The sequence below is a fragment of the Sus scrofa genome, chromosome 13 (assembly GCF_054392235.1).
Source record: "Sus scrofa isolate SSC_HxYL_T2T_F1_AM1 chromosome 13, Sscrofa_HxYL_maternal_Yorkshire_Landrace_v2.0, whole genome shotgun sequence".
In the NCBI taxonomy this organism is placed as follows: Eukaryota; Metazoa; Chordata; class Mammalia; order Artiodactyla; family Suidae; genus Sus; species Sus scrofa.
In genome coordinates this window covers 96,066,621-96,082,876 of record NC_139395.1, presented here as the reverse complement: position 1 = coordinate 96,082,876, position 16,256 = coordinate 96,066,621, and the positions used below count along the sequence as shown (strand labels likewise).

At 47.6% G+C, this 16,256-nt stretch overlaps 1 protein-coding gene across 1 annotated transcript in view; it reads right to left on the bottom strand.

The window, feature by feature from the left end:
* The window catches only part of CLSTN2 (calsyntenin 2), a 647,862-nt gene that overhangs the window by 135,610 nt on the left and 495,996 nt on the right, over positions 1 to 16,256 (bottom strand). The window contains exons 4-5 of the mRNA XM_021071127.2: positions 15,358 to 15,566; positions 8,239 to 8,388 (exon numbers count right to left, since the gene is read on the bottom strand). Of these exons, the coding sequence (XP_020926786.1) occupies positions 8,239 to 8,388; positions 15,358 to 15,566 (359 nt within the window). The remainder of the gene's footprint in view (positions 1 to 8,238; positions 8,389 to 15,357; positions 15,567 to 16,256) is intronic.

The window sequence follows — 16,256 nt, the reverse complement described above, 5'->3', positions numbered from 1 at the left end:
AACACTTTCCATATCCCCAAAGAAGAAGAGGTAATCTGCATGATAGATCTTTGCCCTTCCCCCCAGAGAAGGTGACCTAGCTTGGAAAATTCTTGCTTTTCTTTTGCTAATGACATCTTTGCCCATTCTCCTTCTATAAAAACCCTTCACTTTGTATAACCTCTCAGGACACTTGTGTGGGAGGCTGCATAAAGCCAACTAGAGCTTCACATTTACTTGGTTGAATTTTGTTTTTTAATATCCTTTAGAACAAAAAGTTGGTACCTTAACAGTGGAATCCTGGACAACCTGGGAGGACATGATGGAGAGAACTGAGGGTCAGGAGCCATCCTTTCCTCTGTCTTTCTGGCCATGCTCTCGTGTATCAGCCTGCAACAATGCTGGCATCATCATAAATCCTCCAATGGACACCTTCTAAGCCCTGTCTGTTTCTGTTTCTTTAAGCAAATCTGGGTACCTTCATGGGCTTATCACTCTATGATTTGAAATCAATGCCTCTCAAGTAGTAAAACCTAAGTCAGGTCTTTGGTGTACTTGATCAATAATTGATTTGATTTTGGCAAGGGGGAGGGTGAAGACGGCTGACCCCTGGGGTCTGGGATTTTTCTCCTTGGCAGGGTGGCAGGCAAGTGGACAGCTGCAGAGAGGACAGAACATATACTTGACAAGGCTGAGCAGGAGCCTTTTCTACCCGCAGACGTGCCTGACTGCCAACACTGACCCCTCACTTGCCTATGGGATCTCGTGGGATTTGCCTGAAAATCTAACCTCCTTTGCTGCCCCATGCTTTGAACTGGTTCTGGAGTGAATACATGACTTAGATACTTTTCCAGAAATGCTCCATTTAGTACACTCAGGAACAATCATCCTTTTCAGCTGCTCTCCCTGCCCGTTTTTGCATCCTAGCCACCATCTATGTGGTTAGCTAAGCAGTGCTTCTGCTTATTCTTCCTCTTCTTCCTCTTCCTCTTCTCCTCCTCCTCTTCCTTCTCCCTCTCCTTCTCCTTCTTCTTCCCCTTCTTTTTTTTTTTTGGCCATACCCACTGCACATGGAAGTTCCCAGGCTAAAGGAACCTACTAAAGCTGAGGCACAGCAGTCACCTGAGCTATAGCAGTGACAATGCAGATCCATAACCCACTGTGCCACCAGGGAACTCCAGTCCTTTTTCTTTAAGATCCCCCTCGCCATGCCAGGGTGTGAAAGCCTCTGGGCTCCCCTCTGCCACTAGGGTAACATAGGAGGGTCCCTCTCCTGATCCAACCCCCTCTGGCTTGTCTAGTCTTCTCCCCCATGCCCTGGCCACATAATGCTGGTTGGGCTTCAAGGCCCCTTCAAGGAGATTAAACTCAGACTCTGGCCAAGATTAGAATTACCAAACCCTTATCATCACCCCACCCGTCTCATTGTAATGCCCCTTCCCCCACCTTGAGCAACCAGGCCTATTCCTTCCTGCCCCTATTAGGAAAGGTATGTGGCCCACTCCTCACCCCACCCCTGTAGGGCATTATACACCTCCAACCAAGCCCCAATCAACCAGCAAGTGTATCATAAGACCCCTCTTTCCCCAACCAATCAGCAGGTCAGGAGGTGTATCCTGAGACCTCTCCTCTCCCTGGGTTATAAAAACAGACGTGACCACGCGCTCAGCTCATCGTTGGCTCTCCCTGTTCATCAGGAAGTCATCCTGCTGTGCTTGCAGCAGCTCTCATCTCAATAAACTCTTCTTTCACATCACCTTGCCATGCCAGAAAATTCTTCTTTTCGACCTGTGCGCATAGACCACGACAATGCTCCCTCCCACTCTCCTGACATCTGCTCTCCAGTCTGGAACACTCTTCTTTTCTGTGCTATAACTATAAGCCCTCAAGACTGAGGCCAGGGGCATCTCCTCCAGGGCCCCTGCAAGGTTCAGTGTCTCTCCTTTGTGTCCCTAGTGCTCCCTCCCTCTGAGCTTGAGTACTCCATACTGCCATCATCTCCTTCTATACTAGGAGTCCTGGTAGGTTATTTTTTCTCTCTATCCCTTCAGCACACAGTGGGCCTTCAGCAAAGGGTGAATGAATTCAATGCAGAATATTTCCTATTATGTCATGTGTGTATCACCTTCAGTTATCTCACCATGCAAATAGATAAAGGGAAATTAATCACAACCAGCAGTTTTCAGGCTGCTGTCTTTTCAACACAAAAGTCTTAGACACAGTCTAGGTGTTTAGTAATATTTTATGTGTGACCTTCTCACTCCAAGCGAAGGCCATGGAGCAGGAACTTTCAGACTCACTAAGTGAGAATCTGGATGTTGCCCAGCCTCCCAGGTACTCACGTGCACACTGAGATTTGAGAAGCACTTTCTAAAAGACACCCCCCACCTCTTCCTAACTAAGGCCTAATTTGCCAAATGGTGGAAACACTGGGACAGTGCGATGCACCTGGAGAATTACTTAAGCCTGAAAGAACAGAGAAGAAATGGCTCATTACATGGCTGCATCTCTCTTTCTTTCTATGGTAAAGAGGACACCCTACTGTGAAGGTAAAAGGAGCAGGAATTGGGCCCGAGGGAGAAGCTTGAGGCATTGACAGCACTGGGCAAACGGATGCTGGATGAGGTGTAATTGGCTGCTGTGGGAGGATGCTCAGGGATGAGGAGGCAAAGGGAGATGGGCTTCTGCCGGAGCTGAAGTCTGGGAAGGCTGATTTGATCCAGGGAAGTCAGATCTAGAATGCCTGGTCAGCATTGTGCCTGGGAAAGAAAGGGTGAAGGGCCAGCAGAAAAGCAAGCAGTGAGTCTCTTCAGAGGGGAACTGCTTTGCATAAAGGGACAGTGACAGACTCAACTTTGGGTCTCAGCTGGCAGGAGCCTGTAATAAATGCAAAATCTAACTTGCAACAGTAAAAGGGAAAATGTACTGAGCAAGTGTTGTGCAGACAAGGTTTTCAGCTTGAAATGCAGACAGAGACGGGACAAGGGATTATCAAGAACAATAAAGGAAGGGATAAAAAAGGGATGCGTCTCTCGATATAACATTACGTAACATAATTAAGAACGAAACAAACGGAGTTCCCATCATGGCTCAGCAGAGACGAATCTGACTAGCACCCATGAGGATGCAGGTTCAATCCCTGGCCTCACTCGGTGGGTTAAGGATCTGGCATTGCTATGGCTGTGGCATAGGCCAGTGGCTACCTCTCCAATTAGACCCCTAGCCTGGGAACCTCCATATGCTGCGGGTGCAGCCCTTAAGAGACAAAAAAACAAAACAAACCGAAACAAAAAAAATGAAACAAACAAAAGTCTCAAGCCAGCAACTGAATTGCCAACGTTCCTCTAGGACACAATCTGTGGCCCCTGGAAAGAGGGATCAGCAGCACCACCTCTGACTGCATCCATTGCTGTCACTGCCCCATCACCGGAGAGCCTCTGAGGGCACTGCATCGTCTGCAGTGCTCTGATCCATGGATGGGTACGGATTCTTCCCGCAGTCCTCAGGCATGGGCATGCATAACTACTTGGCAAGAGGGAAACAGACACTGAGAAGACTGCAAGTTCAGATGCCTGGCATGAAGGGCACAAGCTTGTTTTTAGCACATGGCCTGCTACAGATGCACCCTTTTCCTGGTTCCTTATAGACTCTTCCATCTCCATGAATAAGAGCTACTGAAGGGATACCATGAGTTCTCAAGAGTCCAGGACAAAACACGGAGGTTGAGTTGTCCTTGCACCCACATAGGCTAAGCTGATGGTTTGAAGACCCTCTTCTTCCCTGGGAAGCTGAGAATGGAAGCGATATTCCCTAAGGCAAATCTCCACCTACCTGTGCAGAGTGAGCCCACCCTTATACCTACTCAGATTACATGCTTAGAATAGAGCAGAGAAGACAACACTCTCGTCACTCTCGTAAGAGCAAGACAACTGTGCCTGGTACCCAGGGGTTATTTTCTGGATTCAAAGCCTTCCTGCCCTTGCTGCCAGTTAAGCCTCTCCTAAGCCCCTTTCTGCCACTGGTGAGAGAAAGCGGTAAGCAAGCTTTTAGTTTATGCTTAGGTGATGGGCAGAAAGTTCAGTGAGTGCCAGGGGCTGTGAGCCATGGGGTTCTGCCCTTGGGGAGCCATATCATTTCTGGGAAGACCAGATTCATCCACAGTGAAAAAGACAGAGAATGGAAGAGCACAGCCCAAGCAGAGGATGCTTTGGCCAAGGTCCAAAAAACAGGTGGCAGCAGAGCCAGAGTGTGGGATGTCCATGTAAAGCTGGGTAAGGCCAGCATCGCTTTGGGGGAGCTGCAGTGCTACACTCCTGGAAGGGGTTACTGTGATGGAAGACACAGTAACAAGGGAGTTGGGTGGAAGGGCATCCCTGGAGTCTGGGTGGAAGGGAGGGTTCTAGCTGGGGGTCGGGGTGGGGGTCCCTTGCTCCTCTAGGATGGCTCCCAGGAGACAGGTCCTTGCAGTCAGGGCTGGTGACTATGCTGATATAGAGGGAGTGCTCCAGGAGAGACAGAAGGCTCTGAGAGTGATGGATGGCTTTCACTAAGCTGCAATCCCCTCCTGCCTGGAGGGAAATGACTTAGAACAGGTACAAGAATTTGAACTGCCAAACTGCGTTTGCTTGGTGACTTGCTGCTTGCCAGAAGCCAGCTCATGAGGAGCCTCTGTTCTCCTGGGCAATTAGTCCTGGCACACGCCCACAGATCCCTCACTCAGTGGGGGCTAGGGGTCATTGCCGCTCCTCATCCTGGCATCCCAAATCATGACTGCCAACCCTCCCCTGTGTCTGTCCTCTCAAAGCTCACTTTCTCTCACTCCCCAGACCCCATTCCCTCCATCATCCTATCTTTCTGATATTGTTCACTGTACCCTGAATGCTCCTCTCCCACTCTATACAATGAGGCCTTTACCCCACACCTGGCTCAGGAAGAGCCAGCCTTTTCTCCTAGGAACTCGATGACCTTGAGGGAGGGGCACCATGCTTCATTGGCCATGAGCAACACAATAAAATGAAAAACAAGCCAGTAAAGCATGGCTCCCTTCAGTTTGGCCGAGAAAGTGGGGAGAGGGGGCTGGGCAGGGGGCGTACATCTGGTTCCAATGGTTATGCTCATCCTTGGAGAAAGGAGCACTTCCAGCTCTGAGGCTGCAGCCCTGGCTGGGAACACAAGGGAGGACAGGCCCCAAGCTGGGTGGGTTGGAGATGAGGGGTTGCTCAAATGGGGGAGTAAAGTGGACCTGTATGGTGGAAGGAAGAGGAATTCCTCTCCAGGTCTTGGGGCTGGGACAGGAATGCCAGGAAGACACTTTGAGTGACGCCTCACACATCCGAGAACTTGGAGAACCTGTCTGTGATCTGAAAGCCTGCTCGGATGATGGCCTGGGAGAGAGACCTCATGGTTGTCTACATGAGCTGGAGGAAGGGGGGCTGTGATGCAGAATGTAGCATCAGCTTCTGCCATCCCAGGCTGGCAGACTTAGACAGGGAGTCACTGTCAAGTAGTTGGTCCTGATGTCATACCTGCTTACATTGTTTTGCCTGACACAGTGAACTGATGCAGGGGTGGCTACTTCCCTCTTGTCCTTGTTGCACAGAAGGCTACCTCTGTCACCATTTATTTGTCCACTCAACACTTGCCAATCACCTGCACCACACCTGGTCCGGTGCTGGGCACGGTAGACATACCAATAAATGGATGGCACCCTCACCTCCAGGAGCTCACTATCTAGAGCTGAAAAGAGCATCTAGCCCTGAGGTAGCAGCTCCACGCAATCCTCACACAAAGAACAAAACATTATTAACATGGTTTACTTTGCATACATTTGACACTGAAACAAGTACAAACTCCGTTGGGAAATTACATTTAAATATAGGTACAAAAATGTGATTCCCAAATCTGTAGGTGTCTCATTTATCAAAGACAAAAAAGATTGGGATGATTCTCCAGATATGGCCTTGTATTTCACTTTCCTTATTTAAAATCCCATTGTGGGCATGCTCTATGCTTAGAAAGCTTCTATATTCTTTCCAGCTTCCTTTTCAAAAGCCAGTTATTATATGTTAAAATAAAATCAGATGAGTTCTTCTTTATTCAAATAGCTTTTCATTCATTTGTTCATTCATTCATTCAATGACTATGTCTTTTTTCTTTTTTTCCTTTTCTTTTTCTCCTGCACCTGTGGCACATGGAAGTTCCTGGGCCAAGGACTGAATCTGAGCAAGAGCTGTGATCTTCCCCACATTTTCGGTGATGCAGGATCCTTAACCCACTGCATCCCAGCAGAAACTTCCAATGATTATTTCTTGAATGCTCACCATTGGGGCCAGACATGTGCTAAGCCTGAGAAATTCCACTGTGAACAAGAGAGACAGAGTCTTGCCTTCAGGGTCCTTAGGGTCTAGTGAATTATACTCAACCAGAGCTCAACCCCCTGAGGTTAGGAACACATAGTTTCCCACTATGGCCTGTTCCTTTTCCTCTGTCTCCTGCTTGATCCTAAACAGATAGAGCTAACTCTATCTTGTTGTTTAAGTCTCAGATGTCTTACCTGTGTCTCTCCTACCATTTCATCTTGTCTACTTTGTTTGAAGACAGATGACTCTGGCTCTTTCCAGAGGTGGATTTAATTACCCCTCCCATCTTTCTAGTTGAAAGATCATGGAAGAGAAAGTCGTGCAGGGGATGATCTGTGGGCAGTGACCCAGGTGGGTCCTCAGGGTTCCTTGTTTTGCACTATTAAGTCCTGCCAGTCTGGCCTGATGAACTGGTTTTGGAATGAATGCTTGACTAAAAGGCAACTGTTCAAAGTCTGACCAATCACCTATATGGTGCTCTGAGATCAGTCTGCCCAATGGGAATATGAATGACCAGCATAGCTAATCACACCCTCTCTGGGGGAGTTTCAGAGTGAAAGCTACAAAGAGAAAGAGAGAGAGAAAGAGGTAGAATATAACAGGGGCTCTGAAGCTTAAAGACTTAGGAAAGGAAGGTATAGGACTTTAAGGCCTCTTCAAGGAGTTGGAACTCAAAGCCTCTGGCCAAGACAAGAATTAACAGACCCTTATCATCACCCCACCTGTCTCACTGTAATGCCCCTTCCCCACCTTGAGCAACTGGACCTACTCTTTCCTGCCCCTGCTAGGAAAGGTATGTAGCCCACTCCTCACCCTGCCTCTACAGGGGCATTATACACCCCCAACCTACCAGCAAGTGTACTGTAAGACCCCTCTTTCCAACCAATTAGAAGGTCAGCAGGTGTGTTGCAAGACCTCCCTTTCTTCCTGGGTTATAAAAACAGACAGAACCACAGCTCAGGGGCAGCCCTCCATGATTATCAGAAAGTTGACCCACTGCACTAGCAGCATTTCTATTCTCAATAAACTCTTCTTTCTTTTCACCTCACTATGCTGGAAAATTCTTTTTCCAACCTGTGTGCACAGACCATGACAGAAGTAGGAGACAGAAGCCACAAAGCAGAGAAGTCCATGGAGCACCATGAGTTAAGATTAGGCAGAAACCCACAGCAGAACCAATGTGTGAAGCAGAAATAGGGACAGCTGAGCAACCCAAATGGTGGCCCAAAGATAACTCCAGCATCCCTGCTTGGCTACAGGACCTATTGGTGCCACCACAAGAGTTCTTGTTATTCCATAAACCATCCAATCCTCTGTGAGCTCCATCTCTGCAACTGGCCTTGCCCTCCTTATTCTGCCTTAGCTCTGTGGAACACCTCCAGCACCTAAGGGCAACCTGGACCTTCTGTCTTGGCGTCCTAAAAGATCTAAACTAGCACAAAAAAACCCACCTCTGTCTAAAGCCGTTGCTTCTCCATTCCCAGAGCCAACATTTTAGAAACCATCTAATGCAGAGGCTGGATTCTGAATCTTCATCCTCTGCCTGTATGCCCTCTGTGCAAGCACAGGAAACACACAACCTTCCCCAGGTGCTGATCAAAACTTGAAATGTCCCTGCTGGACTCTGTACCCTGAGATCATGTGAACAGGCTTGCTGGCACATTCTTCTGGGATCATTACTATTGACTGAAAGATGTCGTGAGATTTGAGAAAGGGCACATTGGACAAACCAGGCATGCAAGTGAGATGAGTGGCCTCGGACATTCTCAGCTCTAAAATGGGGGTTATACATCACCCAGGAGTTTACTCTGTTTCTTGCAGCAGAGTGGCTCTGCTTTACAAACTCCTCTAGGGACCAGCACCTGCCTTCCCCCAACAGCAATGACAAAGGCAGACCCACCTTGCCAGCCAGGCTTGCAAACTGGCTTCACATCCACCTGCACCAGGGTGTCCTGAGCTGCAGGCTTCTGTCCACAGTCGTAGGCGGTCACCAGGATCTCATACTGGTGTTGCTTGTCATAGCTCAGCTTCTCTGTGTTCCTGATGTTGCCTGAGGACACAGGGACATTGAAAACCATATCAGGTTAAGTTAACCACGTTGCAGCTTTTCAAAATTGCTTCTGCCCTCCTCCAACCTTCCCCAGAATAAGCTGTCCCCTTTCCTGATCTCTTTGTAAGAAACAAGGGAAAGTAGTGGTGTAATGCTTCTGCATGTGGACTGCTTGCGCCTTGGTGGCAGATTCCTAGGAACCACTGGCTGGAGCCACCCCAGCCAGGGAATTCTGTGCACACATCTGGAATCCAACTGGTTGTGTTTTTAAGTATGGGGTTGCCAAAAAACAGCCCTAAGCTGTGTGGCTGTGTCCCTGATGGAGGGCACCGAGTACTCATCTGACTCAAAATCTCTGGGAAAAAAGATGGAATTCAGAAACGTCCCAGTACGTTTTTTTTTTTTTTTTTTTTAACATCTGGGCTCATTGCCAGGAATGTTCACTGCCTCTTCTCACATTATTTTGCTACCAAATAGGAAGTAAAATCAATAAGAGAACGTGTGACCTCCCTTCTGAAAGCTACACAGAATAACAGATTCCTTGCCCTGGTGACAAAGACATTTTTCTTCTCCAAGAGAGACCAGGCATTGTTTCTGAGTCATTTGTGTGATTTTGTTCCTGTGGGTTTGGTATGACAGTTCAGAAATAAAATAGTTGACAATTAATGAGCAAAACTGTAATTGACTATTTTTGCTGAAATACAATTTTGGTTTCAAAAAATGAATTGAGGCCCAACAATGCTTTTTGATTCCTAGAGATTAAAGTCTTCCTTTGTCGAGAATAATTTCAGTCTTGCTTTTTTTTTTCCTCATGGTGGAGCTGACAGCAAATGAAAACTCAAATGGTATCATCATCCTTTGCCAGAGGCAAGATCAAGAAAATGGAACTTAAAAAAAACAAATAAAACAACAAGCAAATACACAAACACGGAACGGCTGACTCAGAAATATTTTTATATCTCATCAAAACTGAAGGAAATCTCCCTGATGAGCTTTCTTCTGTTCCAGCTGATGTATATTGTTCGTGTGAATTCAGACAACAGGGTCTAACTCAAGTAAGTGCAGAAAGTTAGAAAAGCCACATCATGTTTTAAAGATACGAAAAGTTGATCCACTCACCACTCAACATTAGTAAGGCAGCGCTCAGTCCTAGGCCATGAGCAAGGGCTACAAAGGTGAGCATAGCTGAGGGTGTGGAGGGGGAAGACGTATGAAGTTGCCCAAGACCTTGGACCAGGAATGGGAATCATTTCCTTTGTTATCTGCTCTGGACTGTTCCTAAAAATGCAATTGCAGCCATCTATTGGATGTCAAGTTTCTCTTCACAAAGCCAGTTGAGGATCTCTGAATAAAAATGGATGTGCTCTATCTTTGGGCTTGTGATTGATGTTCAGAATCCTTTTCATCTTCCTCCAAATATTTGTTTCCATCTCAGCTCAGGGGTCCCCGCGCACGTCTGGAACAGCTCAAGATGGTGTTGGTAACATTCCCTGTGGATTCTATTAACAAACTAGTTCGTGGTTTTAAGCATCACAGGGGAGGGCTCCTGTCAGGTGGAAGCATTGTAAAATCACCATGAGAAGGATGTTCCAGCAACACTGAATTGAATTTTGAACAAAAACTTTTAACTTTCTCTCTCTCTCAAGTTAAATGGCTCTCAGAAGATACACCTAGTAGAGGAGGAAGGCTCAGGGTTTACAATCCATGTGACATTAAGCAGACCAAACACTATTGACTGTGGTAGAAAAAATAAACACACAAGCCCGCAATCCTTGGCTCAATTTGCCGCAGCGCCACTTCAGTAACAAGTCTTAATGAAACTGTCTGAGAAACTAATTTACTTTCTCCACCACCACTGACTTCATGCATGGGAGAATGGGCTCCAGAGCCCAGTATTTGAAGCATTAGGTAAAAAAGAGAGTGTAAGATTGTGGCCAATGGTTATATAGGGAAGGGGCAGGTTTGGCTAAGTCACAGATTTAAAAATTTTTTTGAGGAGTTCCTACTGTGGTGCAGCATAAATGAATCCAACTAGTAACCATGAGGTTGCGGGTTTGATCCCTGGCCTCGCTCAGTGGGTTAAGGATCCGGCATTGCCGTGAGCTGTGGCTCGGACCTGGTGATGCTGTGGCTGTGGTGTAGGCCGGCAGCTGTAGCTCCAGTTCGACCCCTAGCTAGGGAACCTCCATACGCTGCAGGTGTGGCCCTAAAAAAAACAAGCAGAAAAAATTTTTTTTGAAAGACCAGAAAAAGGCATCCTTTCTGCTTCTGTGACAAATGTATTATTTCCTGCATGTCCGAATGATTTCTCCTAGTAGTACCTTCTCAGGAGACCTGAGTCCACAGTGAACCCAGGTGAGTCCTGAGACCTGGGCTTATTTCTCTGTTCCAAATGAACCTAGGAAGCTAACTCTTAAAGAACCATCAGTACCTACCAAGTGTAATAGTGAAGGTTTTGTTTTGTTTTGTTTTTTTTAGCTTCACCTGCAGCACATGGAAGTTCCTAAGCTAGGGATTGAACCTGCACCACAGCAGCGACCCAAGCTACTGCCAGATCCTTAACCTACTGAGCCACAGGATAACTCCATAGTGAAGGTATTTTTTAAAAACTCAGGTGGGGCAGAGGATGCAATGAGAGAAGTGTACCAACCTGCATCCTCTTTCTGACGGCACTGAAATTGGAACAGCCCTTGGGGAAAGCTGTGCGGGCCAGTCACTTTGCAATTGTTCATATTTGGGTATTTGGGGGGCATGCAATTCCACATCTAAAAACTAACTCCAGGAAAATCCACATCTGAAAATTGACTCCAGGAAAATGATCAACATTGCAGACAGAGGTGCAAATAGGTTCATCTAAGCATGATGTATTACCCTGAAAAAGAGGAAAGCAACTGGATACCCAACAGTAAGAGGAAAGCTGGGCCTGAGTCTCTGCTTAGACGAAATGCTATTCAGCACTAAATGTGGTAGTAATGAAGGGTTTTTAACGGATGGAAAAAAATCCATATAATTGGATGTTAAGTGAAAAGGGGAAGATAAAGAAAAGCAAGGAAAGCATGACCTTACTTTTGTTAAAAAACATCACAGAAAAAGTGCTGGCAAAATATCAGCAGTGGTTCTCGGTGGTGGGATTACAGGTGACTTTCTTCTTCTTCATGCTTTTCTATGCTTCCCCAGATTCCCATGAAAGGCGTGCATTACTTTTCTATTCAGGTGGAAGAGAAGTGTTTTCATTTACTTGGAAAATAAGCAGGACACAGTTTGCTCAAAGGTGACCAAGGCCCAGTTCTCACCAGGGCAGCCTGCCTTCTAAGAGGGCTCAGCAGAGGCTACAGGAGACCAACCACTGCTTGGAAGGGAGAAAAGTCTGCCGAGTGGAGAGCAAGTGGCACTGAGAGCCCTGCTGCCCCCTCTGTGATCATCCCCACGCCCGCTGAGTGCTCTGTGCCGATGCTCTGGAGAGCCCCGCATTTGCAGTTCATCTGCCCTCTCACACAGGCTCAATGCTTAATTCCCATTTTACAATGAGGCCAGGTTTAGTAATTTATCAAAGACCTCTCTCTCTCTCTCACACACACACACACACCGAACAGTAGTTGTAGGCTTAAGACACAACTTTGTAATCTTGAACTTAAATACCATAGCCATGGGTTCCTGTTCAATATCACTGAGGACAGTGATAATATCACCAGCAGAAAGATCTTGGGGCCAGCACTCAGGGGACCTGGTTCTAGTCCCCACTCTGCCACCAGGGTGACTGCTGCTGTATGGCCAGCTCTTTATGCTTTAGGAATCAGGTTTTCTATGTGTTCAATGGAAGTGAGGATCCAGGCCCTACTATCTAGGATCTCAGAGAGGCCAGCCAAGGGCTAGAAGATGCCAACAGGGGCGGGGCAGGGGTGGGTTGCTGGAAGCCGTCTGAAATGGATCCAGAACTCCCCAAGAGGGAGGCAGTATTCCTGACTCAGTTACCTGTTCTTAATTTCAGCCTAGAAATACATGGGGAGCAAAAAGCCTTCATGTCCTAGTCACCCAGGTAAGTAGCTAATAATCATGGCACCATGCATGGAACATTCTCTGTATACCAGGTACCCTTGAACGTGGTCCCCCGGCACTGCCTCTCCCTGAGGCCTCACTACCCACCATAGGGCAGGGTCTGTTACTGCCATGATTTTATGGGGGAGGAATTCAAGGGAAGGAAGGCCAAGGATCTCTGGTCTGAAGAGGTTGAATCTTACATTAAGATGGGTCAGGCCAGGAGTTCCCGTTGTGGCTCAACAATAACAAACCCGACTAGTATCCATGAGGATGCAGGTTCAATTCCCAACCTCTGATCCTGCATTGCTGTGGCTGAGACTGTGGCCAGCAGCTGCAGCTCCAATTCGACCCTTAGCCTGGGAACTTTCATATGTCACAGGTGCGACCCTAAAAAGAGGAGAAAAAAAAAAAAAAGATGGGTCAGTGGGTCAGGCCGACTCCATGTACTGTCCTCTACCCTCCGTGCTGCCATGTCCCTCCTTCCTTCCCCTACAAGTGACAAGCCTGGCAAGTGGGAGGGGCCAGGAGCCACCTGCCTAAGTCACGGAACCTGAATGAGTGGACCCCCAACTCAGCAGTACCTTTCCTAACATGCACGCAAAGATCTTCTTCAAGGAACTGGGAAGGTCGCCAGGAGAAGTGATGGATAAGGGCCAACGGGGAAGCTCATTAGAATGGGAGCCGCTTCTGTGTCTGCCCTTAGGTCCTGCTTTCATTACTGGGGAAAGGCTTTTGTAAACCTCGCCACTGGGGCCCACGCTCCCTGGGAGTGCCTGCTCTCCTCATCTCGCGTTGTGAACCAGCGTTGGAGGCTTAGGCCTGGCAAAGGACCATTACTCACTTTTAATGAGACAGCTAGGGAAATAAATTGGCATATGTTAGTGAAATGGCTCATCAAGGTGAGTAATTATCTTCATGACTGGGGCAGTTTACCCTCGGATGAAGGGATTTGCATCTCCTCTCTCTCAGGGCTGCGGCTTTCCAGAACCAAGGCAGGAGGCCAAGGGGAACTTGACCGGATACCTCCACCTGTCCAGTCCTGATCTTCAGCAAAGACTTGTCCCTCCCCAAGTTCCAAAGCACTTGTGGACAGAAACTGCACAGCTCATCATAGGGGAGAAGAAATAGTTTTATAATTTGTAGAGTGGGGTGTGTGTGTGTGTGTGTGTGTGTGTGTGTGTGTGTGTGTGTGTGAGTGTGGTGGGGATGACAGGCCAGCCACTTCACAGGGACTGTAGGAAAAGCCAGCAGGGGAGTTCCCATTGTGGCTCAGTGGTTAACGAATCCAACTAGGAACCATGATGTTGCGGGTTCGATCCCTGGCCTTGCTCAGTGGATTAAGGATTCAGCGTTGCCGTGAGCTGTGTAGGCTGGCAGCTACAGCTCGGATTAGACCCCTAGCCTGGGAATCTCCATATGCCTCAGGTGCGGCCCTAAAAAGACAGAAGACAAAAAAAAAAAAAAAAAAAGCTATCAGGAGCGGTTATGACAGGTTTTACTCATTGAAATTACCTGCTTCTTAGTCCTGAACCAAACTTCAATTAAAGTCCAGTATTTCCTCCTTTACTTTCTCATGCATTGATTAGCATTTAGTGATGTCCAGGGGTCTGTCACTGCCCACGTGTTTTCACATCTTATAAGGAAACTTCCTTAGTACTCTCTTGCCTATTTTATGAATATTGGTTTCATCTTCAGAGACAGATCATAGAGTCCTGGAGGTCGTTATAGGGGTATCTCCTTGGTTTCCCTGCCCTGTGGAATCTACTGCAGTTCTCAGGATGCTGGAAACTGTCACAGGGTAAGTTTCTGTCTGGTCTCTACATCAAGAAGCACGGGAAGCACCCAAGATTTGAGAGCAGGTGGCTGACGGTATTTCCTCTGAGCAGTGGCCACCAGGAGGCTCAGGGCTAATTCACTGCCTGACCCTGGTTCATGGCATGCTCTGTACGCCACCCTCACCCTTGACGCTGCTAGAGTTTTTATCTTTTATTTTGATTTTTTGTGTGTGTTAGACGGTAAGCTCCATGTGGGCAGGCCCACATCTGTTTTCAATTCCCATCTACCTCCATTCCTAGTTTCCAGCACTGTACCTGGCACTCAATAATCAGAGTGGATGAACCTCAGGTTTTGCAATCTTTGCATCTTTGCTCAGTACTTAAACCCTATTTGAAACAAAATGGGGATAATACACATATACCCACAAATTCATGCTAATAATGAACAATATACTTAATGAATAATTATCATTTGATTCCTATCAAGTAACTGAGAATTACAGTTAAAGTGGGCTGAGTTGACTGGGCCTCTGGCTGTGGCATTGACACTACAATGTATTTCTTAATAATGGTGATGGAGAAAATACCCCAATGGCTTTCTGGGACTGTTTTCAGTTCAGTAAGTTCAGTTTGAGATTGGAATGTGGTGGGAAGGTTCTTTAATTCTTCATTCTCACTGGGATGGAAATACTCCAAAAACACTGGCAAGAGATTTCAAGATTCCTGAATGGATCTACAGCTTAGAGGGTGTTTCAGAAACCTCCACCTTCTCTCTCAGCACCTCTTTCTCTGCAGGTGGAAGCAGACAGTGATAGTGGGAGGTAATGAGAAAACTTGCTACACAGGAAACTCAGAAATGGCTGAGCTGAGGGCATGGCTCACATCTGGATGATAACAGGAAAATTCTACCAGAAAACCAACAGGTGTTCAGTGTCCAAATGAGTGGCATCGCAAGTTCTTATAGATTATTCCCTGAGTAGGTTCCCAAGGTGTCCTGGGACTGCTCATTATGTCAGGTCATCCCTTCCAGTGCAGGGCTGAGCTCTGGGTTACAGAGGCCAGACCAGGGACATCCAGAGCTCCCACTTGCCCTTCAGAGGGGTGAGTGGTGGTGTTGAGTCCCTGCCTCCCACTGGGGTCCTCTCCAGACACTCACCATTTCTGTCAATGGCGAAAGGCACATCTGTTGTGACGATTTCATAGTTGCAAATCTGGCTGTACTGGGGGGAGCAGTCCTCGTCGACAGCCTCCACCTGCAGGATGCTATCGTAGATCTTGCCCTCTGTCACCACGGCCTTGTAGGCTGGCTCTTTGAAGGTGGGAGCAAATTCATTGACGTCCTTCACCTGGATATGGACCACGGCCCTGGGACCACACACAGAACAGAAGAGATGGTGGTAAAGAAGGAATCACACCATCTCCCACACCTTCTACGGGCCCAGGCCTGAGAGAGTGTGGAGAAACCTCAAGCCAGTCCCTGCGGCTGTGGTCCCAATACTCTGTTCTCCCTCCCATCCAGATCCCTCCGCCAGTCCTCGTCCCCATCCTCTGATGCTCTGAGATGATCCCCTGTCCCAGAGAAGCACTTGACCTGCCTTTGTTACCCAGCTTTAGGCAACACACTTCCTCTGGAGCATCTCCCCTCTCCCTCATTCATTTCTCCCCTAAACCACTCTTACTCCGAGTTAAGTGCTGAGCCAAACTCCATGTGAGACAGAGGTACAACCCTGAATGGAAAGTGCTGCCACAGAGAGAAGCACGTAGCCTGGCAGAAACCCAGGGAAAGGAACCAACTAGGTCTGCAGGGATGGAATGGCTCACGGAAGTCTTCCAGGAGGAAGTGACACATAAACTTAGTTCTTTTGGTAAAATAGGAATATCTTCAAGTGAAACAGAGAATAGAGTATTCCAGGTGTGGAAAGCGGCCCATGCTGATGCCTGCAGGGGTATTAAGGAACCGGTCAGCAGTCGGCAGGCCGAAGAGGCAGGGTGTGACCACTGCGCATGCGCATCTGAAGAGCCATGCTTGAATGAGAATTGTGGGCAAGGGTGGGA